The 24,063-nt window shown below is 38.9% G+C and overlaps 1 protein-coding gene across 1 annotated transcript in view; it reads right to left on the bottom strand.

Annotated features, from left to right (window-relative positions):
* Positions 1 to 22,837, bottom strand: part of LOC111586879 (claspin) — a 28,818-nt gene extending 5,981 nt beyond the window's left edge. The window contains exons 1-21 of the mRNA XM_055018138.1: positions 22,587 to 22,837; positions 20,370 to 20,487; positions 19,163 to 19,596; positions 18,870 to 19,025; positions 18,633 to 18,689; positions 18,478 to 18,550; positions 13,992 to 14,094; positions 13,345 to 13,871; positions 12,199 to 12,372; positions 11,950 to 12,116; positions 10,802 to 10,989; positions 9,424 to 9,476; positions 9,034 to 9,227; positions 7,441 to 7,963; positions 6,247 to 6,280; positions 6,013 to 6,082; positions 5,773 to 5,906; positions 4,227 to 4,388; positions 3,949 to 4,070; positions 2,151 to 2,281; positions 827 to 947 (exon numbers count right to left, since the gene is read on the bottom strand). Of these exons, the coding sequence (XP_054874113.1) occupies positions 827 to 947; positions 2,151 to 2,281; positions 3,949 to 4,070; positions 4,227 to 4,388; positions 5,773 to 5,906; positions 6,013 to 6,082; positions 6,247 to 6,280; positions 7,441 to 7,963; positions 9,034 to 9,227; positions 9,424 to 9,476; positions 10,802 to 10,989; positions 11,950 to 12,116; positions 12,199 to 12,372; positions 13,345 to 13,871; positions 13,992 to 14,094; positions 18,478 to 18,550; positions 18,633 to 18,689; positions 18,870 to 19,025; positions 19,163 to 19,596; positions 20,370 to 20,487; positions 22,587 to 22,613 (3,568 nt within the window). The 5' untranslated portion in view covers positions 22,614 to 22,837. The remainder of the gene's footprint in view (positions 1 to 826; positions 948 to 2,150; positions 2,282 to 3,948; positions 4,071 to 4,226; positions 4,389 to 5,772; positions 5,907 to 6,012; positions 6,083 to 6,246; positions 6,281 to 7,440; positions 7,964 to 9,033; positions 9,228 to 9,423; positions 9,477 to 10,801; positions 10,990 to 11,949; positions 12,117 to 12,198; positions 12,373 to 13,344; positions 13,872 to 13,991; positions 14,095 to 18,477; positions 18,551 to 18,632; positions 18,690 to 18,869; positions 19,026 to 19,162; positions 19,597 to 20,369; positions 20,488 to 22,586) is intronic.
* Positions 22,838 to 24,063: the final 1,226 nt, after the last annotated feature.

Genomic DNA, 24,063 nt, shown 5'->3' on the forward strand with positions numbered 1-24,063 from the left:
TACAAATATCGGCATTTATGGATAAAAGAACTGAATAAATTAAGTGTTTTTTTCTTGATTCGTGCACAGAAAATAGAGAACTATGGTTTAAAAAGTGACTTAATTCCAGAACGAGGAGTCCTCACAAACATCTGGTAATTAGATTACTGGCAGCAGGTTTAGTTTCTGGGACGCTTCATGTCAGAGTTTTACTTTAAATTCTGATTCTGTCACCAGATGTGCAGCTCATGAGGAGAATCTGTGACTGAAGCTGCAGCTGACGGTTATTTCCAGCGTTCATCAGCTGATTGGTCTCTAAAATGTCGCCCAAATCTCTAGTTTGGTTTAAAACCAAAATATATTCACTTTACTGTCACAGAGGAGCAACAACAACTAGAAAAAAAATTCCAAGTTTTTCTGTTTTTCTTTCCTGTAAACTGATGATCTTTCAGGTTTAGACCATTAAAGACGTCACCTCTGGCTGTGAAGAGACGAAAAATCCTGAAATGTCTTATTTTGTTCAAACAGATTCAGTTTACTGTCATAAAGCAGAAAATATTCACATTGAAGAAGCTGGAAACAGAAAATGTTTCCCTTTTTTTCTTGACTGAAACTGATTTATTGATTCTAAAACTAATTGATTATTAGTTGCAGCTGTTTACTGATGAACCAACAGTTTCTCATGAATTCATGAGGATTCAGAAGCTCAGGGTTCAGACTAAAGCTGAAATGACCATATTTTATGATCGAAACTAAACTTCCATCAGTCTGTTTGCTGTTTAAAACCGTTCCTGTGACTAGTTTGGACCTAACTTTGGTTTCTGGCTGGTTCTTCCATCAGACCGACCTTTCCTCTGCAGAGTCTTTGCCGTCAGCTTCTTTGCCAGCTTCATAAAGTGACTGTCTTCATCTCCCATCTTCTCGTCGTCGGCCTCCACATCTTCTCCTTTCTTGGCTTTTTGTTCAGACTGAGAGAAGAAACACAGAGAAAAGGAATAAAACAAATAAAACTACCAGCAGCTTTTCACAGACAGTTCTGATGAACCTCTGGAGCTTCAGTTCTGTTTAGAACAGGAATCTGAGACACATTTAACACCAGAAAGCCACAGTTTTAAACAGTTTTGGTCGGAAAATGACTAAAATCAACAGCAGCTCATCGATTTTGCAATTTTTTGGGGGCAAATTTGAGTTTTTGTCGCAATTTCACGTGTTTTAATGGTAAATTTGGTCATCTTTGTGGTGATTTTCCATATTGTTGCTGGAATATTTGAACGTTTCAGAGGAATTTTGGCTCTTTTTGGGGTCATTTTGCATGTTTTTATGCCTAATTTGAGTTTTTGGTGCAATTTCACCCGTTTCGTGGTGGTTTTGGTTCACTTCGTGGTAAATTTGACTGTTTTTGTGGCAATTTCTGTGTTTTTACAGGCATATTTGAACATTTCAGGGTAATTTTCACTCTCTTTGGGTAATTTTTTGTGCCGAATTTGAGTTTTTGTCAAAATTTCACCTGTTTTGTGGTAATTTTGGTCCTTTTTGTGGTGATTTTGGGTGTTTTTCCTGGCACATTTAAACGTTTCAAGGTAGTTTTGGCTCTTTTTGGGGTGATTTTGTGTCTTTTTGTGGTAATTCTGATTGTTTTTGTGGTTATTCTGCATGTTTTTTGTGCCAAATTTGAGTTTTTGTCATAATTTCACCTGTTTTGTGGTCATTTTGGTTGTTTTTGTGGTGAGTTTTGGTGTTTTTCCTGGCATATTTGAATGTTTCAGGGTAGTTTTGGCTCTTCATGGGGTGATTTTGTGTCTTTTTGTGGTAATTTTGGCCGTTTTTGGTTTTTTTGCGCCTAATTTGAGTTTTTGTAGCAATTTCACCTCTTTTATGGTAGTTTTGGTACTTTTTGTGCCAAATTCGTACATTTTCGTGGTGATTTTCCACATTTTTGCTGGCATAGTTGAACGTTTCACGGAAATTTTGTCTCTTTTTGTAGTAACTTTGGCGGTTTTGTGGTTATTTTGCTTGTTTTTTGTGCCATCTTTTCACAGAGAATTCACTGACAGATGGACAGAAATATCTTCTGAACCTGCAGGACGGAAATCTCTGGAGTTAAATGTTTTTTTTATGGTTTTTTCCTGATCACCACCTGGTTTTAGACCTACTAATCCTCTCAGACCGACCTGTTCTCTGAGCCACTGCTCTCTCTCCAGTCTCTCCTTCCTCCTCTGGACCTCCGTCTGGTCCACATCTTCATCTTCCTCTCCCTCCTCCTCCCCCTCTGCTCCCATCCGCTCCATGTTGAATCCATCATCTGCACCACACAATCACACAATCACTGAAAAACCAACACTTAAAAACACTTCATATCCTTATTCTCAGGTCTGCTCTGTTTTAACAAACCTTTTAGCCATTTATTCATGCATTTATCTCCATTTCAACGTCTTATAGCCTCTGACTGTCTTTAGTTTGTGTTTTTCTTCCTTTTACTTTCTATTTTGTGCTGTTAGACAGTAAAGCTGCTGTTCTTAGAATAATTAACAACCATCTACTTACTTTAAATCAGACAACACGGAGCTAAATGCTTGTAAAGCTTGAAATGAACAGTTAGAAATCACAACAGAAATGATTTTTGGTTATGTCTTGCGTCCACCTTTATACACAGAAAATGTTTGGATGAGACCACTTGAGGAACTTTTGCTTTTATTTTATTATCTAAACTTTTATTTTTACTGAAGAGTGTTTGTTTCTATCTGGATAAAACCCATGTTTTATCTGGACTAGTTGCAGTAAAAGACACTTTAATATTTTACAGAAGGAAAAACAGATTTTTTTTAAATTTAAGAAGCAGGAATTTGAGGATTTTTGACTTTTTTCTTTAAAAAAGTGACTCAAACCAAATAACTGATTGTTAAAACAGTTCATATTACCGTCCTTTCTCTTTTTTTTATATGAGTATTTATTTATAATGGCAGCTTCCTGACAACAAACTGTATTCTCCCTTTACAACATGATGGAAACAAAGAATTACACTTGATTAAAAAACAAACAGCACTAAAAGCTTCATATTTAAACTTAATGCCTTCTCACACTGTAAAAGTTTAGTTTTATTTTATTTAGTTTTGTCTTTTTGCAGGAACAACACAATTAGAAATACACCAGAGTGAGCTAGCAGCTAATCTGGGCAGGTACAGGAAAATAAAACAACCACAGAGCAATAAATACAGCTAATAACACAAAAAAACTTTAAAATCCATCAGTGTGAGATAATAAATATAATCAGTAAAAACAATAAATAAAATCAGTCAAAAAATAAAATAAAATCAGTAAAAAAATAAAATAAAATCAGTAAAAAAATAAAATAAAATCAGTAATAAAATAAAACCAGCCAAAAAATAAAATCAGCAAAAAAACAAAACCAGCAAAAAATGAAATAAGCAAAAAAAAATAATAAAATAAAATAAAATCAGAAAAAAATAAAATAAAATCTGTCAAAAAAAAAAGATAAAATTAGTTTTTAAATGTAAAAAATGTCGTAAAAATTACTATAATTTTATTTTGGTAAATTACAGATACCTAGATAAGAAAATACTATATATTTTTTTAAATTTACGAGTTAAACAAAACTGTGAATATCAAAAAGCTGTATTATTTCTAAATGCTATTTTTTTCCTTTTATAACATTTGTCCATAAAGTTACCATTTTATTGCTTTTAAATCAGTTAAAATATATAATTATTTTACAGATATTAGCTGTTATTTTCGCCAGCGTTTACAGTTTTTAAAGTTACAGTATTTCTGTTGGTAAATACAGTTTTTTAGCACATATTTTTTAAAAACTTGATTTATTTTTCCAGTGTTTGTCTCTTTGGCTCAGCTGCTGCTCTTCTAAATGTTCACCTATAAATAACAAAGATGTGACTGACTTGTCTGTTTCTGTTTAATATCTAGCTGGATTTATTCTCCGTCCTGTGAACTCACCGATGTTTTTCCAGCGGAAGCGTCGAGCTCTTCCCGGTCCGTCAGAGTGGAGATCCCCGTCGGCCAGATAACGTTCCTGATAGAGCCTCAGGCGACGCTTGTCATCATCCATGATCTGCTTCCTGGAGCAGCAGAAGAAGCATTTCCACACGTGTAAAAACAACTCAGTGCTTCTATTTATTTCTGAGCAGACTGACTGAAAACTATCTCAAGCTCCTCTCATCGGATTCACATTTAGTCGGAGCGTTATTTAATTATAGCCATCAGCTGCTGCTCACATGTGGATCTTGTTGACTTGGTCCTGCAGCTCTTCATCAGAGGGAAGGTCCTCCAGAAGGTCCTCCTCTTCGTACTCGCTGCCTCGGTCGGCGTCCTCATCCTCACTGCCCACATCGCTGCCCGACAGCTCAGCCTCCGAGTCCACATAGTCGGTCAGACGCCTGGAAGACGATGCAGGAAAACACTGGAAATCAGAGACTTAAAACTGAGTTAGAGCAGCTAAAAACACTGGAAATCAATCAGGGACTTAAAACTTAGAGCAGCTAAAAACACTGGAAATCAATCAGGGACTTAAAACTTAGAGCAGCTAAAAACACTGGAAATCAGGTTCCTGCACCACAAACACCAAAGTAACGTATATTTATAGATGTAGTACTAGAGGGTAAATGTAGTACTAGAGGGTAAATGTAGCATTAGAGGGTAAATGTAGTACTAGAGGGTAAATGCAGTACTAGAGGGTAAATGTAGCGTTAGAGGGTAAATGTAGTACTAGAGGGTAAATGTAGCATTAGAGGGTAAATGTAGTACTAGAGGGTAAATGTAGTACTAGAGGGTAAATGTAGCATTAGAGGGTAAATGTAGTACTAGAGGGTAAATGTAGTACTAGAGGGTAAATGTAGCATTAGAGGGTAAATGTAGTACTAGAGGGTAAATGTAGTATTAGAGGGTAAATGTAGTACTAGAGGGTAAATGTAGTACTAGAAGGTAAATGTTGTATTAGAGGGTAAATGTAGCGTTAGAGGGTAAATGTAGTACTAGAGGGTAAATGTAGTACTAGAGGGTAAATGTAGTATTAGAGGGTAAATGTAGCATTCGAGGGTAAATGTAGTATTAGAGGGTAAATGTAGTATTAGAGGGTAAATGCAGTACTAGAGGGTAAATGCAGTACTAGAGGGTAAATGTAGTACTAGAAGGTAAATGTTGTATTAGAGGGTAAATGTAGTACTAGAGGGTAAATGTAGTGCTAGAGGGTAAATGTAGTACTAGAGGGTAAATGTAGTATTAGAGGGTAAATGTAGCATTCGAGGGTAAATGTAGTATCAGAGGGTAAATGTAGTATTAGAGGGTAAATGTAGTATTAGAGGGTAAATGTAGTACTAGAGGGTAAATGCAGTACTAGAGGGTAAATGCAGTACTAGAGGGTAAATGTAGTACTAGAAGGTAAATGTTGTATTAGAGGGTAAATGTAGCGTTAGAGGGTAAATGTAGTGTTAGAGGGTAAATGTAGTACTAGAGGGTAAATGTAGTATTAGAGGGTAAATGTAGCATTCTAGGGTAAATGTAGTATTAGAGGGTAAATGTAGTATTAGAGGGTAAATGTAGTACTAGAGGGTAAATGTAGTACTAGAGGGTAAATGTAGTATTAGAGGGTAAATGTAGTATTAGAGGGTAAATGTAGCATTCGAGGGTAAATGTAGTGGTAGAGGGTAAATGTAGTGTTAAAAAGTTTTTAGAGTTTATAATGTTTCTTTTAGATGTAAAGAAACTGGATAAAAACAGGTTAAAGTGAATCTAGAGTTCCTGAAGTCAGATCTGTTTTCGTACATTTTCTTCTTCTTCTTCTTCTGGACTCTGTGAGGCATGAACACCGCCTGCATCTCCTCCTCTTCAACCTCATCGTTCTCCTCCTCACTGGCATCACCTTCATCCTCCTCCTCCTCCTCATCACTGTCCTCCTCCTGCACATCCACAACTCATTTATCAGGTTTTTAAATCCATAATATAATCCAGATAATCCAGACATCAGATGAGACGCTGCAGTTTTCAGCAGATTGTTTTATTTACCTGCTCACTTCCTACATCTGACAGAAGTCTGAACTCACAGTCCTCTTCCTCCTCCTCAGGCTTCTTTTTACTTTAAAGAGAGAAATTAGGATCCATTTAATCCCTTCAGACTCGAGACAGGAGGACAGCAGAGCTATGAAGGCTCAGCTTCTACAGATGGATAAATGCTTAGTGTCGACAAAACTGTAAACATTTTGTCCAGATTTTAGACGATATCTGATGTTTTTATTGTACCTGTCATGTGCTGGTGAAGCCGTCTGAGCAGAACCTAAAAACATGGCAGCAAAGGAGAGAAAATATCATGTAAACAGAAGGATAATCATCACAAAAAACAGGCTGTTAACATTTAAAAACCACAAATGAGAATCAACTAGAACCATATAAACCTATAAATCCCACAAGTTCCTCTTAGATTCTGCATTTTCTGATAAGTAAATGGTGATATTTAAAAGGACTTTGATAATCAGACTGGTTTCAGTCTTAACAACCCGATCTGTTATTTTAAATTAATCTGACAGACTAAAATCACAGAGAAGAAACAAAAACACAAAATATTCTAATTTAAGAAGCTGGATTTAAAAGATTTTCACCTTGTTTTCTTAAAAATGGCTCAAACTGATTAATCTACTGTCAAAATAGTGATTAAATCTGTGTTTTTATGCTTAATTAATGAGCTCTTTAGTCGATAAAATGTCAGAAAATGGAACTCAGGGTCTCTAAAAGCCGAAGACGGCAAAAACCAACCCTTAGATATTCATTTTACTGTCACAGAGGAACAACAAAAAACATAAAATAATTAAATTAAGCGGCTGGAATCTGGTGGTTTTTACTTTTTATATATAATAAAGTTACTCAAACTGAATAACTGCTGATCAGAATAGTTGTCCAATGATTTATTAATCAACAACTAAACAATAAATCATTAATCGTTCCACCTCTGGTATTTCCTGATGAACCCACAGAGTTTCTGATGAAAACATGAAGTTTAAGAAGCTCAGGGCTCAGATTAGAGCTAAAATCCATCAGCGGATGTTGATTTTAGTCATTTTCTGACCAAAACTGTTTACATTTGTGGCATGTAGCTCCTCAAATTTGAGAATTTTATTTTTCTTTGCCGTAAACTGAAAATCATCGGTATTCCCAGATCAAAAGGTAGATTTCTCCAGGACTTCTTTAAGTTTAGATCATTTCAAACAGCAAGAAAACAAGTTAATCTAAAATCTAAACAGCTTTAACAGAATCAGATGCCTTTACTTGAAGTCATGACACTGAGTTTGTGTTTGTTCATGCTCCATAAAATCCTCATTTGGACACAATATTTTTGCTTCTGAAGTTCTCCTAAATCTTGGTCAGACCACCCGCGGACCTTCTATAATCATGTAATTCTCTAAACTCCTTGTTTTACTAAAACTTTAAACCCAGTCTTACCTGGACTAGGAAACTTTCCTGAGCAGAGCCCCAGCAGCTGGTCCATGGTGTTTTCAGACCCTTCATCCTCTTTACGCTCCTCTGCTTCAGTCGTCTTCTCTCCAGCCTGAGTCGGAGGAAAAGCTCCTGAACACAACCCGAGCAGCTCCTCCTCCTGTGTTGCCCCCAGACCTCCACCTTTACCGCCCTCTGCCGACCCAAACACCCCTGAACACAGCCCCAGCAGCTCCCCCATGTTGGCGTCCATGGCGTTCTCGTCCAGGCTGTCCAGGATCAGCTGCCTCTTGTGGGACCGAGGAGCTCCGGGTCGCGGGCCGACGTTCAGGAAGCCGTCGGCGTCCAGGAGCTGGGAATGAGTGTCGTCCTCCAGGGAGAACCGACCCTGAGAGTCTCCTCCCAAACCGGGACCAGAACCGGCTCCACCCAGAGGACCAGAATCAGCACCGGGGGACGGAGGGGCGTAGAGGTCCTGGGAGTCCTCGACGGGGAGGCAGAGGGAGGGCTCCGAGAGCTTACCTGAACTCTGGAGGACCAAAGGAGACAAATTAAACCACTGAAATCTAAAGAAAACATCAGATTATGGATCATTTAGAACTGGAGGACATCTGGGCTTCAATAAAGCTTCTCTTCTCCAATTTTCTGCTCCACATTGATCAATAATAGGTATTGATGGGCTCAGCTTCTTCTTCCATGTTTTCTGTGCTGTTTGCTAACTCTACTCTAATCCATGCTAATGTGATCTTTTTCTCAGCAGTAGAAGCTAGATATTTAGCTGCTGTTACTGCTGACCAAGAGGACAAACTGACTGATGGAAAACAGTCCAAAGAATTAGTCTGATCCTGATAATATGAGCTGGAGGGAGACATTCAATCAAGGCTGACAATGGGATGAAAAGATGGAAAATAGAAGAGAGGACATAGCTTTGCTCTACACATTCTGTAGGAACACTGTTGGATGATGGAAACGACATAAACAAGACATAAAACTACAAAAACGAGACACAGAATGACAAAAATGAGACACAAAACGACAAAAACAAGACCGAAAATGACAAAACCAAGACAGAAAATGACAAAAACGAGACAGAAAACGACAAAAAAGAAAAAAAAAACAAAAAAAGACACAAAATGACATTAAAAAAAGACACAAAAAGACAAAAACTTCATCACCAGGTTCTAACATGTTGTGGGAAACATTCCATGAATAATAATTATTATTTAAAATATTATGTTTATGAAAAAATGTTCCCACAATTACAGAGACATGAATGGAAAAATAAAACCAGTAAAAGTAGATTTAAATGAGATTCTAACTGTTTTATCAGAGATCCAGTTTGGTCATCAGGGGGGAGGACAAGAGAAAAATGGCATTTTAGAGGAACTCCAGACTTATTTGGGATTTAAAATATTTTAAACATTCTTTTCTCCTAGTTTTTATAGATTTGGTCTCAGGACAAGAACATTTACATACTATTGATGTTTAGGGTTTAATACATGGATTATGGGATGTAAAACGTCCTCCAGGTCTGAAACGATCCAAATATAAATTCTGTAGAAAATCAAATAAATAAAGAACTTAAATCTTCCGTCTGACCTTGGAAGCAGATCCCAGGAAGCTGGGCCTGAAGAGGCAGGGCGAAGGAGAACGGAAGATGGAGGAGGTGGAGATCCCTCTCCCTGCAGAGCGCTGGTTGTTGATTGGCTGGTAGGACGTGATCATGGAGGCAGCCAGTTCAAAGCTGCTGTTGTGGCTGTTGTCCTTCACCAGAGACAGACAATCGTCCTCTTCTGGAGACGGGAGTGATGACAGAGAGGGAGAAAACAATGTCAAAGAGCTGCATGTAGAGCAACCTGAGCAGAAATGTGGAGAACGCAAACTAAACCGCAAGAAGTTTCTGTCAGTATGAACCATGTTGGCTTCATAAACCGTCTGAAATGTAAAGAAATGTGGACAAACTGAAGGAAGGTCTTCCACTGGACTCACCCATCTTATTGCTGCTGTCATGTCCAGGAGGTCCAGACCTTCTGACACCGTCCCTGAGAAGGACAACAGCACAAACATTATAGTCCAAACAAAACATGTATGAGACGAGTCCATGATCACCTGATTGGTCTGCCGGTGAGACCGAGCTGCCTTGCTCTATGACTGAATCTTTCAATGACTCATACCCTCTAACACTACATTTATCCTCTAACGCTACATTTACCCTCTAACGCTACATTTACCCTCTAACGCTACATTTACCCTCTAACGCTACATTTACCCTCTAACGCTACATTTACCCTCTAACGCTACATTTACCCTCTAACGCTACATTTACCCTCGAACGCTACATTTACCCTCTAACGCTACATTTACCCTCTAACGCTACATTTACCCTCTAACGCTACATTTACCCTCTAACGCTACATTCACCCTCTAACGCTACATTCACCCTCTAACGCTACATTCACCCTCTAACGCTACATTCACCCTCTAACGCTACATTTATCCTCTAACGCTACATTTACCCTCTAACGCTACATTTACCCTCTAACGCTACATTTATCCTCTAACGCTACATTTATCCTCTAATGCTACATTTATCCTCTAATGCTACATTTATCCTCTAACGCTACATTTACCCTCTAACGCTACATTTATCCTCTAACACTACATTTACTCTCTAATGCTACATTTACCCTCTAATACTACATTTACTCTCTAATGCTACATTTACCCTCTAATGCTACATTTACCCTCTAACACTACATTTATCCTCTAACACTACATTTACTCTCTAATGCTACATTTACCCTCTAATACTCCATTTATCATCTAGCACTAGGAAGGAAACTGGCATCTGATTGGGACTCTATGTATAAATGCTGAATATTAAATGACTTTGATTGGAGGATTAAAAAATCCAGACATCTCTAGACCTTACAGTGTGATTTATGATCTGATTCTACTATTTATTATTAAATATGGGTAAAAGTCTCCAAAATTACATAAAATACAAATTCACTTGATGGAAATAAACTATGAGGTACTGTAATATTAATTATGTTGATTTACTGGACAAATTTAATCATGAAACCCTACAAAGTACACATAGAAAACTCAACAATTCCAAAATTTCCCTGTTTTCAGCAGTGGAAGAACTGCTATTTAACAGACGGAGACCTTTAGCAGAACCGGGCTCAGGGAGGGTGGACATCTGCCTCGACTGGTTGGGGTGAGGGTACAGTGTGGAGAGAACAGGATGTGTATCATACATAGGAAAATGGTATGGTAAATGGTCTACCAAATATTAAATGATCAGATTGATGGCAGAATAACATTTTGATCTCTAATTCTAAAAAATAAACCTGAAACCCACCCGGTACGAGAGCAGGAGCTGCCGGGGAACAGCATCAACGTGCCGTCGGTGTTGACCAGATCAGGAGTCTGTGAAGGTTCACTCAGTGCCACAGGAGAAGGACTCCTGATGCTCTGGACAACGCTGCCTTCCTCCTCCCCCTTCTCCTCTTCCTCTCCATCATCTCCTCCTAATAGGTCATCGACACCCTGCCAGACAGGAGAGAAGCCCTCACTGGAAAAAATGCTCCTCTCAAAACAAGAAAGAAAACTTCAACACGAGGGTTAAACTTATTTTGAGTTTTCTTGTAAAATTCAACTCAAAACAAGATAATTTCCAGATTGTTTGACTGAACAAGATATTTAAGATGCATTGTCTTAAAACAAGTCCCTCCATCTGCTGAAATGTCTCTTGTTAAGTGAATTTATCTTAAATCAAGTGTGATGAGACATTTCGACTAAAACTGAGGCCTTGTCCACACGTAGCAGGGTTTTTGTAAAACCGAATATCCTGCCCCCTCCGTCTAGAAAAAAACTTACGTACACACCACCTCGTTTTTAGAAAAAAACTTCATCCACACCTAACCGCATAAGTACGTTTTTCAGCACATTCATAAGCATGCTGGACGTTTAGGTGGCAGTAGTTCCCCAAATCCTAGCAAGGTGGTGGAGAATAACCGTCCTTAACGTCGTCCTTCGCCTGTGTTGTTGAATGTGGAGCAGTATCTGGGCTTGTAAAAACAAGCAAGTAAAAAGCGCCTGTACAAGAAACATCGCCCAAAACCTTGTGAGAGCATCCATACTGTTACCCAATGTAAACACAGGTCGCATATGTGACGTAAGAACATATTTTGTCGCAGGCAGTGACGTTTTGAAACGCAAAACCCTGGTTACTGATGTCCACATGCAGACGCATAAAACGGAGAATTCGCAAATCTTCACTTTGGTCGGAGTTTTTAAAAAGAATCGTTTTTGATGACGTAAATCTGCGTTTTCGTGTGGATGATGGGCCGAATCGTAGAAAAATATCTTCGTTTTGTGAGATGCCCGGCTACGTGTGGACAAGGGCTCAGACAAATAGACTTGGTAGGGTTTTGAGTTTTTGCAGTGCTGAAGTGATGGCAGACATTCACCAGGCCATCCGGTCGCAATGAAGCAGCAAACGCTCACCTCCTCTTCATCTGACTCATCCGTCATGTCCTCCTCCTCCTCCTCTTCCTCCTCCCCACAGTCCTCGTTGTCGAGGCGGTGGAGCTCGGCCTTGCGAGCCCTCTCCTGTTTCCTCCGATGGGCCATGGCGAGCTGCAGGCGATGCTTCAGACTCAGCAGCTTCTCTCCTACACGGACAGGACGGGTTAAAGTCAGTAAAAGGATTCCCTGTGTGTGTAATATTCCTGATGTTCTGCTGAGCTTCCAGACCTGGTTTGGAGGTGGCCGGCTCCTCCGTTCCCTCCTTCACGGTGACGCTAACGGACTCAGAGAGCAGTTCCTCCTGGTCTTTACGGATGATGCTGAGCTGGACCGTCCGTTCTCCTGGAGGTCGTGTTGGAGGCTGAACGTGGCGGAGGTAGCGCTCCTTCAGGGCCTCCAGGGCTGGTGGAAGAACCACAGGTCAGTACAGATAAACAGTCTTACTGCAGTCCTGCACTACCAAGCAAGATCTGAGGTTATTAGGGAGGTAGTAAATAATAAAAAACAAAACAACTATTCAACACAACACAAAAACAAGCTTCCAAACTTTCGGATCATGTATCGGTAACTCTGAACAGATTTTAATCCTCCTGTTGTCTTCATTTACGGGCACCAAAAAATGTTGTTTCCTTGTCTGAAAAAAAATCCAAAATTTCAGCAAAAAAATTCCCCGAATTTCTGAAAATTTGCAAAACGTTCAGGAAGAAAATTCAAATAATTCCTTAAAAGTTTTCCTCAAAAGTTTTATTTTTAAAAAATCCCCCAAATTTGGCAAGAAAATTCGTGTCAATATTTTCAAAAAATGAGTAAAAATCTTGCAAAAAAATCCTAAAAATATCTAAAGTGATTCCATATATATCAGTAAAACTTCTGATATTTTCTTTAAGAACATTCACATAAAAATCAACCAAAATCCAGCGAAATTCACTCGATCTTAGTTGATTTTTTTGTGAATGTTTTTAAGAAACATTAACATTTTTTTCCACCAAAAAAATGTTCAGAAAATTCCCAAAAATGTGGACATCAGAAGTTTCACTGTGAAAATGTATGGTTTTTTTTCAGTTTTGACCAGCAGGACGACACGAGGGTTAACCTGATCTTGTCTACATTCAGTAACTTCTACACAATGGGACAGTTTTATTGATAATACTAAATTACATCTTCAGGCTTTTTCTCCTTTTAGATATGACTGCAGCAGCTTTCAGTCTGTATTATAGTTTTAAATTCCTCATGTTGTTTCCGATTACAGCTTGTTTTGTAACTGAAACAGCTGATAACCAGCAGAATGTGAAGGCAGCCAGAGAACTACAATAACGGGCTCAGATCTCTCATTTTCATTCTTCTGGTCCTGATATCTAAAGGAATCCAACTCACCGGTGTTGTTCTGTTTCACCTCCAGCTGAACAAACGCTCCGTCGTCTGGACACAGTCTGGCCACAGGAGGAGGATCCAGACCGAGCTCCTTCAGCCGGGCCAGTTTGTCCTTCTTCTGCTTGATCTGTAGCTGCGCTGAAGGTTCTGCTGGAGAAACGTTCAGACTCTGAGGAGCTTCAGGTTCAACCAAACCCCCAGGATGAGTTTCTGTTTTCAGGGCGGTGGAGGTTTCCTCTCCAGAACCAGGAGCAGGATTCCCTCCAGCGTCTGGGGCCGACTCCTGCAGACTCTCAGAGAGGTACAGCATCGGGCCAGACTCCTGCTCAGGGTCGGGGGTCTGGGGGGTTCCTCTGGGCTGGCTGAGGTTCTCCTGCTGGGGGGACGATGTGGCTGCAGGCGGCTGTAAAGGCTGGATCTGAGTGGAGGACAGATCCAGAGGAGGAGGAGGAGAGTCCTTCTGCTGGGGTTCAGCTGGAGGAGGAGGAGCTGATGGAGCCTCCAGCATCATCTCTGAGTACTTTGTAGATCTAAAAGCAGGAATGTCTGCATTAATGTGTGCAGGTAAAAACTGAATTCATCAAAACTGCCTGGAAGTCTTCCCAACTGGCTCATTTGTGGTGTGAAAACTGTTAAATGTCTGCATTTACTTGAGCAGAGCCATAGCAGGACCGTCAGGCCTGGCTCTCCTCCTGAAGAACTGGTCAATGGTCTTGGGTTCAGGGATGTGGTAGGGCAGGCCCAGCATCGACTCTACAGAGACACAGAAAAACACACAACGCCATGAGACTGCTCTTAAATAGGTGTTTCAAATAAAGCCGCTTTGAGAGAAGACAATCCTGAAGACATCTAAACTCTGTAAGACCCAAATCTAGAAAAGCAAGAGCCATAAAAACAAAAACAAAAAAAAAAATCTAAATTTAAAAAAATAAATTAAAAAAAAATTAGGGCTGGGACTTTAACGCTTTAATTTCGATTAATTAATTACAGCGAAAATAACACGTTAAAATATTAACGCGCTTAATTGCACCCTCCTCAGTTTCCTCATTTCTGGCACACCAGTAACGCTGATGAACACTCCAGCCCAGTAGGTGGCGGTAATGAACCTAAAGTCTGTTTGTAGCCATGAAGAAGAAGCACAGGAAGTACTGAGTGAAGTCAGGCTCTGGTGAACAGTGAAGGAAGATGAGATTGAGCTTGTTGGGCAGAAAGTTTCCTTTTAAAAATATTCCTGATGGCAGCTTGGATAAAAGCCTGGTTGTGTGCAAATTGTACAACAAAGAGTTTTCTGATCACTGCGTCACTTCAAGGCGACGGTATCACCTCAATGTAAAACATGTTGCTGTTAGCACCAGAGCTAACGTTAGCTACGAGTCATGCTAACGGCTAACGGTGTAGCCATCCCATAATAGACCACTTTTCTAGACAGTGCTTGAGTTTACAGAAAGTCTTAAAATGTTGAATAAAATCGCTATAATTGCACTTAGATTTGCAGTAATCTGTGAATGTAGCAGACAGATGAAAAATGCAGATAAATAGAAATGAAACATTTTTGTGGTTTAAGTTTTTACTCAGTCGAGGCTCTGCCTCCTTGGAGGAGGAATAACCTAAACAACAAAAATATCTCTTTTAATAACTTTATTATAAACTTTTTGTTTATAAAAAATTATATAAATAAAAATTAATATTCCTGTAAAAAGAACCATCAAAATTACACCATTTATCAGACCCAGAAAAGATGAAAACAGAATGAATCTGTGGATTTTCAACTTTCTGAAGCTCCTTGAACTACTTATGCTGATTTTATGTGCCATACAGTGGAAAAAACAACTAAATTCAAGCTTTAAGTTATCAAAATCACTTTTTCTATATGTCCCATTTTCCTTTTTTAAAATAAATTTTAAATTATAAACACGTATATGTCTATTCATTGATTCAACTGTCAACCACAATTTTATTTGAATTGAAAAACTTCACTTATTGTGTCAAATATTGCTATTTACAAAACTGCAATTAATTGCGATTAATTAATTACAAAGCCTGTAATTAATTAGATAAAACATTTTTTATCGCATCCCACCACTAATATATATATATATATATATATATATATATATATATATATACACATATACACATATACATATACATACATACATATATATATATATATATATATATATATACATACACACACACACACACTTAAATCTGGGGAAAAAACAATAAAATTAAAATAAAACTAAAATATCTAAATAATAACATATAAACCCAAATCCAAAAAAAAGCAATAAAAAGAAAATGAAATGAAACTAAAAAACATGAATAATCATAATAATAATATATACTCAAATATAGAAAAAATTGGCAATAAAAAGAAAATTTTATATCTATCTATAAATTCCTACATATGAAGTTGTATTTTTGCAACAGTGGGTTTTACAGGGTTAAATACATGAGTTAAAAGTAAAGCTCAGTTTATTCTAATGGATGCTGCTCATCCTCTGAATCAGAAGTAGAAGCTGCTCCCCTCCAGGCCACAAAAACAGGTCCAACTTCTCCTTTGTGCCTCCATCTGAGCTCTAAACACTGAGAAGAGGAGGTAATAAACTGTGTTTCTGCTGCTGGACTTATCCTGTTTTACTTCATTCTGTCTTAATGCTGCTGCTGATGAAGCGACTGCTTCACTGAACTACATCTGACGAAATGATCTAGATCACTGCTAGTGCCCTTGTCTCTTATGTTTTGTGTGATATTTTATTGTTTATATATTTATTGTGTACATATATACATATATATTGTTTGTTTATGGTGAATACTTGTGTAACTGCTGCATAACACCTTCAAGGGACAAATAAAGTTGAAGTTGATATTCAGTTCTTCTGGTTAATCTGATGCAAGCTAAACCTGACGGCTTCAATTCAATTCAATTCAATTCAATTCAATTTTATTTATATAGTGCCAATTACAGTCAAATTGTCTCGAGACGCTTTACAGAACCCATATGCCTGAACCCCAGAGCAGCCCTAAGGAGACAGTGGCAGGAAAACACCCTTTTAACAGGGAAAAAAAACCTCGAGCAGAACCCGGCTCTAATGTGGGGGAACCATCTGCTGCTGGCCGGGCGGGTTGAGAGGGACAGAAGAGGTAAAGAGGTAGAGATAGAGAGGTAGGGGGGACACAAGGACCATAAAACACAACCACACATCTGAAGCATCCAGCATCCAGCTCTGGGACCAGGGACACTCGGAGAAAGGACACAGAAAGAAACAGAGTGAATGTAATGCAATAATGGTATATATAGTAAATACATAGGTAGTTAGAGAAGGGCTCAGTGCATCCAGAGAGGTTCCCCAGCAGCCTAGGCCTATAGCAGCATAACTAGGGGCAAACTAAAGGACGTCAAGAGGGGAAGTCAGTTGTGCAAATGAAGACACCAGCTCACCCCGTCAGGGTCCCCCAGTCAGCCCTAACTATAAGCTTTGTCAAAAAGGAAGGTTTTAAGCCTGGTCTTAAAATTAGAGAGGGTGTCCACCTCCAGAACCCAAACTGGGAGCTGGTTCCACAGGAGAGGAGCTGATAACTGAAGGCTCTGCCTCACATTCTACTTTTAGAGAGAAGTTACAGGTCGCTTCTCCAAGTAAGCCTGCAGTCTGAGAGCGAAGAGTTCTGCTAGGATAATATGGTACTATCAGGTCTTTAAGATATGATGGAGATTGGTTGTTAGGAGCTTTATATGTCAGAAGAAGGATTTTGAATTCTATTCTAGATTTAACAGGAAGCCAATGAAGAGAAACCAGTAGAGGAGAAATATGATCTTCATGTCTGAATCAGTTTAATCCTGCTGAGTTTTATGTAAATTCATAACAGCATGATGGGATGTGGTAAACAGTACAAGTCTAAACCTTAACGTCATACTGATGGACAGACACATATTGACCAGCAGCAGAACTTCAAGTTGATTCAAGTGATTTAAACAAGGACCTTTTTTTTCCACATTTCAGCACCAAAGTTGGTCCAAAAACATCCCAAGTTAGCAAAGAACAGTTTATCATGACATTCTCGTTCACTTCTCCCCACAATCTGAAATCTAGAATCACTCTATAAAAAATCCTAAAAGGTCTTTGAAAGAAAACCAATATCATATGATGTCTGGAATATCTTAGAGAAGCACAACTTATTGAGCTTTGAGAATAAATGTGCTTGTTTGATCTACAAGGTGTAACATGGACTTGTTCCGCCCCTCATGTCTGACTTTCTGAAGAGGAGGGCTTACAGAGGTCTGAGGACCAGGACCTCCTCTAGAGGGGACTGTGAGGTCTGAGGACCAGGACCTCCTCTAGAGGGGACTGTGAGGTCTGAGGACCAGGACCTCCTCTAGAGGGGACTGTGAGGTCTGAGGACCAGGACCTCCTCTAGAGGGGACTGTGAGGTCTGAGGACCAGGACCTCCTCTAGAGGGGACTGTGAGGTCTGAGGACCAGGACCTCCTCTAGAGGGGACTGTGAGGTCTGAGGACCAGGACCTCCTCTAGAGGGGACTGTGAGGTCCAACACAGAAAAACAGCCTCCTTCTGTGAAGGACAGTAAGATCTGGAACAGTCTTCCACTCTCCGTAAGGGAGTGTCTACGCTACCAACCTTCAAAACTCATCATTAACCCTCCTGTTGTCCTCATTTACAGGCAGCAAAAATATTTTCCTTGTCTAAAAAAAATCCAAAAATTCTACTCCATGTCTGAAAAGGTTTGTCCAAATTCAAATGTTCAATTTAAAATGGAAATATAATTCAAACCGATTCCTTTGATTGTTTTTATCCCTGTTTTGCACACTAAGGTTTCATTTGGTTTTCTATAATCTCTGTGATCCTGTTCTAACCTTCGACAGTCCTCTAATGTCTGCCCTTCTCTCAATCAACCCCGATTCTTTAGTCAGTCTTTGTTTTATTATGCTTCCTCTGGCTTTTATCCACCTCCATCTGAGTCAGGACAGTTTGATTTGTCCTTCCAGATTCTTCTGTTCAGTGTCTGGATCTTCTACAGCCTCCATTGTGTCGTTCCATTGGCTTTAATATCCAAATGGTACTGACTAATAAGCTGTAATGAACACTAACAGATGAATAAAAACCAGTTAAACTGACCTCTGACCAGCCTCTGAGCCTCGCTGTGCAGCTGCTTCATTGCCTCTCTGCTGGCTCGGGCCGCCTTCCTCTCCTGGAGACATCACAGATTTACAGTGAGAACACATTAAAGTATTTGGTTTTTATTCATTTTTCTGCGTTGTTCCTCTGCTTACCACACGCTGGGGTTTCTCTGGTGTTTCTTCATCTTCCTCATCATCCAGGAGAGGATCCTGCAGCAACATTCAGCAACAACTCATCTCATTAACGTGTCCCACATTAAAAAACAAAGACTAAAAGTCCTTCTTACACAGAAACACAGAGGTTTATGGATGCTAATGACAGAAAGACCAGAATATTTCATCTTTTATGCTACTGGAAGCTGCATACAGAACTTCTTTTCTTGTTCTCACCTTATGTTTCTTCATCTTCTGTTTGACTGCAGCTCTGATGGCATCCAGAGACTCTTCCTCATCCTCCTCCTCCTCCTCATCCAGACCGGCGTTGTACAGATCTGTGTCGCCCAGCTGACACCCGCTGTCATTCAGAGCCCCAGGAAGAGGCGAGTCCTGAGGACACGGAAGAAGTTAAACCCGTGATTTGGTGACTTTCCTGCTTCTACATCAGTGCTTGAATCATTCTTCTTCATGAATAAAGTGTAAAATGCTGATAAATGTAAAAAGAGTTCACTGACAGAAGGACTTACTTCATCTCTTCTGGAGAATCTCTCTTTTTTCTTCAGTTTTTCCACTGCTTTGCTTCGTTTTTCCTTCTTCTCTCGATGTCTCTGGCTCTTCTCTCTCTTCTTCCAATCTTTCGTCGACTTCACTTCCTTCTTTGGCTCCTCGGTTTCTTCTCCTTCCTCTCGTTCTGCTTCACTTTTTTCACTGTCAGCAGGAGCTCGGCTGATCCTCTTGTTCTTCTTCCCTCCCTTTTCTTTCCTCTCGTCCTTCTCCTCAGCCTCTCCGGTGTCCATCTCGTCTCCGCTGGAGGTGGATAGAACCAGAGCTTCAGCCATGCTGACGCTGTTCTCTGCCTCCTCTTCCTCGCTGTCGCTGTCCTTGATGGCGTTACGGTGAGGCTTCCTGTGAGCTACGACATCCTCCTCCTCCTCATCATCATCATCATCATCATCAGAATCTAAAAAAACAGGAGAACAATTTAGGATCACTAAAAATCATCCCAGAATAAATCAGAGGTTTCATGTGATGCAGTAAAACAGTCTGTAATAAATGTATGTCAGACTAGGAAGAGAATAATAAGTGTCACTGCTGCTTGTCCTGTATAGTGGGATTGTTGTGTTACTTACTGATGAATATAACTATTGTGTTTTTAAAATAAACATATCAAATACTACCTTGAGACTAAAGTGAAATTTTTATTATTTTATCAACACAGCAGTTATTGCTTTCTGTCTTTGGAAGAGCTGCATCAGACTGAGATGAGATGAGATAAGATGAAATAAGATGAGATAAGATGAAATAAGATGAGATAAGATGAGACAAGGTGAGATGAGAGAAGATAAAATTAAGTGAAGTGAGATAAGATAAGATGAGATAAGGTGAGATGAGATAAGATCTACTTTATTCATCCTGGAGGAAACTATTTTGCTAGAGTACAAAAAACAATAAACACAATTACACAGAGGTTAGTAGTAAAATCGAAATAACAAAGAATATAAAGCACAAAATGTAGGTTTCTAAAAGTGTTTGTGTGAAACGTCACAGTGTATCACAGTGTGACATACCATGAGATAAGGTGAGATGAGATAAGGTGAGATGAGGTAACATATATAAGATGAGGTGAGAAAATGTATCATAATGTGTAATGCTAGAACTACGTCCTTCATCTACAGCCTCAGTAGCTCTGTCTTCTGTCACACTGGATCATCATCTACAGTTCTTCTGCTTTACCTGGAAGTTCTTCTCTTTTGGTGACCATCTCTGTGACCATCTCCTCAGCTGGAGATCCCATCCCGCTGTCTGAATCGCTCTCTGTGGAAGTCTGGACCACCGCAGGGATCGGATCAGCCTGGGAACAGAACACCACAATATTTATTTATTTAAAAGGATCCCCGTTAAATGCAATACACAATACGCTCTGATGTTTGGGTAGCAGTGATGCAGCAGTTAATCAGATCACCGAGGAGCCATCGACGACCAACTCAATGTACCAACTGATCAATGACTAATCCTTTTGAGTGTTTTTTTTTTTTTAGAAGAATGATTAAGTCAAAATTTTTAATGGCAGCTTCTTAAATGTCAAGATTTTCTAGTTTCTTTCCTTCCTCCTCTTTGACAGCAAACTGAATATCTCGGTCGTGGACAAAACAAGACATTTCTCACCTTTGGGCTTTTTGGAAACAGCGATGGACCTTTATCACAATATAACAGATTAATCAGCAATGAAAATATTCTTTAGTTGCAACTGTAACTATATTCATTCCAAATATTCATAGAAATAACAGGATTTTCAGATAAAGATACAAACTACAAATAGCTAGCCTTAATTAATCAATTAGTCATCAACTATCAAATTAATCACTGACTATTTTGATAAATAATCAATTTGAGGATTTTTTTTTATGAGGAACAAAATCTAAATTCCTCGATTTTACCTTCCTCATTGGGAATACTTTCTGCTTTCTTTCCTGTTCTGTGACAGTAAACTGAATATATTTGGGTTTAACATCATCTTGGATATTTTTCACCAGTTTCTGAACAAAACAACCAACTGATTCATCCAGAAAACAATCATTAAAACTAATCATTAATTGGATCTCTAATTGCAGTAACTCTAAAAATTCCTAAAATAATTTGCAAGATTTTCAGATAAAGATAAGATATTTTCAGATTTCTTTCCTTATAACAATAAGCTGAGTATCTTTGGATTTACAGACATTTGAGCACATCATTTTAGAACCTGTTCACTATTTTCTCACATTTTATGAACCAAAAAACTGATTTATTAACCAAGAAAACACTCAAAAGGGAAAATAATCGTTACAGCCCTTTTGTTTAATAGAGGAAAAATAACCTCTAACTGTCAGATTGTGGAGTTCATGTCTACATTTATTGTGCTGTGTGTGCTGTAAAGACACATTAATGAAATTTAAATGCTACATAAACTGATTTCATGACTTTAAACAGCAGATAACTTATTTTCAGCTGTGCGAAACAACAGCATGACTTTCTAAATCAGATTATAGCTTCTTAAATGTGAATATTTTCTGGTTTATTTCCTCATTTTTAACAGTAAGCTCAGCATCTTTGGGTTTACAGACATTTGAGCACATCATTTTAGAACTTGTACAATATTTTCTGACATTTTATGAAACAAAAAATTGATTTATTAACCAGGAAAACACTCAAAAGTGAGAATAATCGTTGCAGCTCTTCTGTATAATAGAAGAAAAATAACCTCTAACTGTCAGATTGTGGCGTTCATGTCTACTTTTATGGTGCTGTGTGGAGTTCAGGTCGATTTTTATTGTGCTGTGTGAGCTGTGAAGACCCTTTAATGACATTTAAATGCTATATAAACTGATTTCATGGCTTTAAACAGCAGATGACTTATTTTCAGCTTTGCAAATCGACTGCATGACTTTCTCTAGAATACCAAAGTTAAACAAAGGGTCTGTAGTTGTGAAAAACACCCAGGAGAAGGTGATTTGTTCGCATTGAGGTTGACTGTGTGATTTTATGTCTCTTAAATGACTTTGGTGGCGCCTTGAAAGGAGCCAAACAATGAGCAGAAGCTAGCGGGGGTTAACTAATAGCACCTTATCAGTCACTAAAAAGGTCACAGGAGCAGGATTAAAGTCCGCGAACTGTCTCATGGATATTTATCTAGTTAAATATAAGATTTCAGCAGTGATCAGTGGAGTTAAGGGCCGCACTGAGGCGGGTTTAATCGGTGCCACCAGGCCGAGCAGCAGCTAACCAGGCTAGTTAGCAGGCGAGCTAAGCGGCTAACAATCAGCTCAGTTAGCAGATAATTATAATCTGGAGCCGTTTTTGTTCTGCCGGTGTTCCCTCATAACTTCTACCCCACATAGCCCCATGTGTCAGCGGAATAAAGTCCCGGTAAAGACGGTAACGAGCTACCGGAGGGTCGGATTGTCGGCTCACCTGCTGCTGAGGAACCACCAGGCTCATCTCCGCCGCTAGCTGTACCGTCTTCAGCGGGAATAAACCGGCAATAAACCGGCACACACGGAGCTTCGTCGGACCGCGGTAGCCTCCAAAGTGAGCCTCGGCAGGAGTGAAGCGTTATTTGGACGTCCTAAAGCACATTGGCGGTGACTGTCCGGTCGGTTCTGGGTCCTCCCGCCTCTTCAGCAGCACCGGGAGCTGATTTGATCTTTCGCGCGCCGTGACAGCTGGCCCGCAGTTTTTCGTCCCCGAGGTGTCAATCGACCTATTCTCACTCTCTGATTGGTCTATTCGGGACTTTTCTGCCCGCCCTCTCTCTGACGACACAGTTTAGTGAAAGCTCGCTGTAAGTACCGGGACGCTCAGGCGGGCGGCGATAAGGAGCTCTCTGACTGATGACTGGAGGGAGAGATCTGAATTTATCAAGAAAGAAAGAAAGAAAGAAAGAAAGAAAGAAAGAAAGAAAGAAAGAAAGAAAGAAAGAAAGAAAGACAACACTGAACAAACACATAAATGCTGCACGTGGTGGATAACTGGTGGTGGATAAATTCAGCTTCCACTGTCTTAAGAAGAATGAAATATGAGATGCTGTTAATGATGATTTTTAAAGTTTTCTCTGGTGAATTATCAGAAAACAAAAACACAGGACAATCCCATAATACTGACGATCTATACAATATTACTAATATTACTAATAATACTAACCCTTGTGCAATAAATGTGTGTGTGTGTGTGTGTGTGTGTGTGTGTGTGTGTGTGTGTGTGTGTGTGTGTGTGTCTGTGTGTATGTGTGTGTGTGTGTGTGTGTATGTGTGCAGGTGTATGTGTGTGACACACATACACCTGCATACATACACACATGTACATGCAAGACTATATATATCTGTATTTCTATCTATCTATCTATCTATCTATCTATCTATCTATCTATCTATCTATCTATCTATCTATCTATCTATCTATCTATCTATCTATCTATCTATCTATCTATCTATCTATCTATCTATCTATCTATTTATTTATATCCATATATGTATATATATATATATATATATATATATATATATATATATGGCATGCCGTTTAGGAAATTATATATATATATAAAATCTAGAATTCTGAATATATGGAATGAAAGTTTGAATATATTGAATGAAAGTCTGAATATATGGAATGAAAGTTGGAATATATTGAATGAAAGTGTTCAGACTTTCATTCCATATATTCAGATTCTCATTCCATATATTCAGAGTTTCATTCAATATATTCAGAGTTTCATTCAATATATTCAGAGTTTCATTCAATATATTCAGTTTCATTCAATATATTCAGAGTTTCATTCCATATATTCAGAGTTTCTTTCAATATATTCAGAGTTTCATTCAATACATTCAGAGTTTCATTCCATATATTCAGAGTTTCATTCCATATATTCAGAGTTTCATTCAATATA

Source organism: Amphiprion ocellaris, chromosome 15, assembly GCF_022539595.1.
Source record: "Amphiprion ocellaris isolate individual 3 ecotype Okinawa chromosome 15, ASM2253959v1, whole genome shotgun sequence".
NCBI lineage: Eukaryota > Metazoa > Chordata > Actinopteri > Pomacentridae > Amphiprion > Amphiprion ocellaris.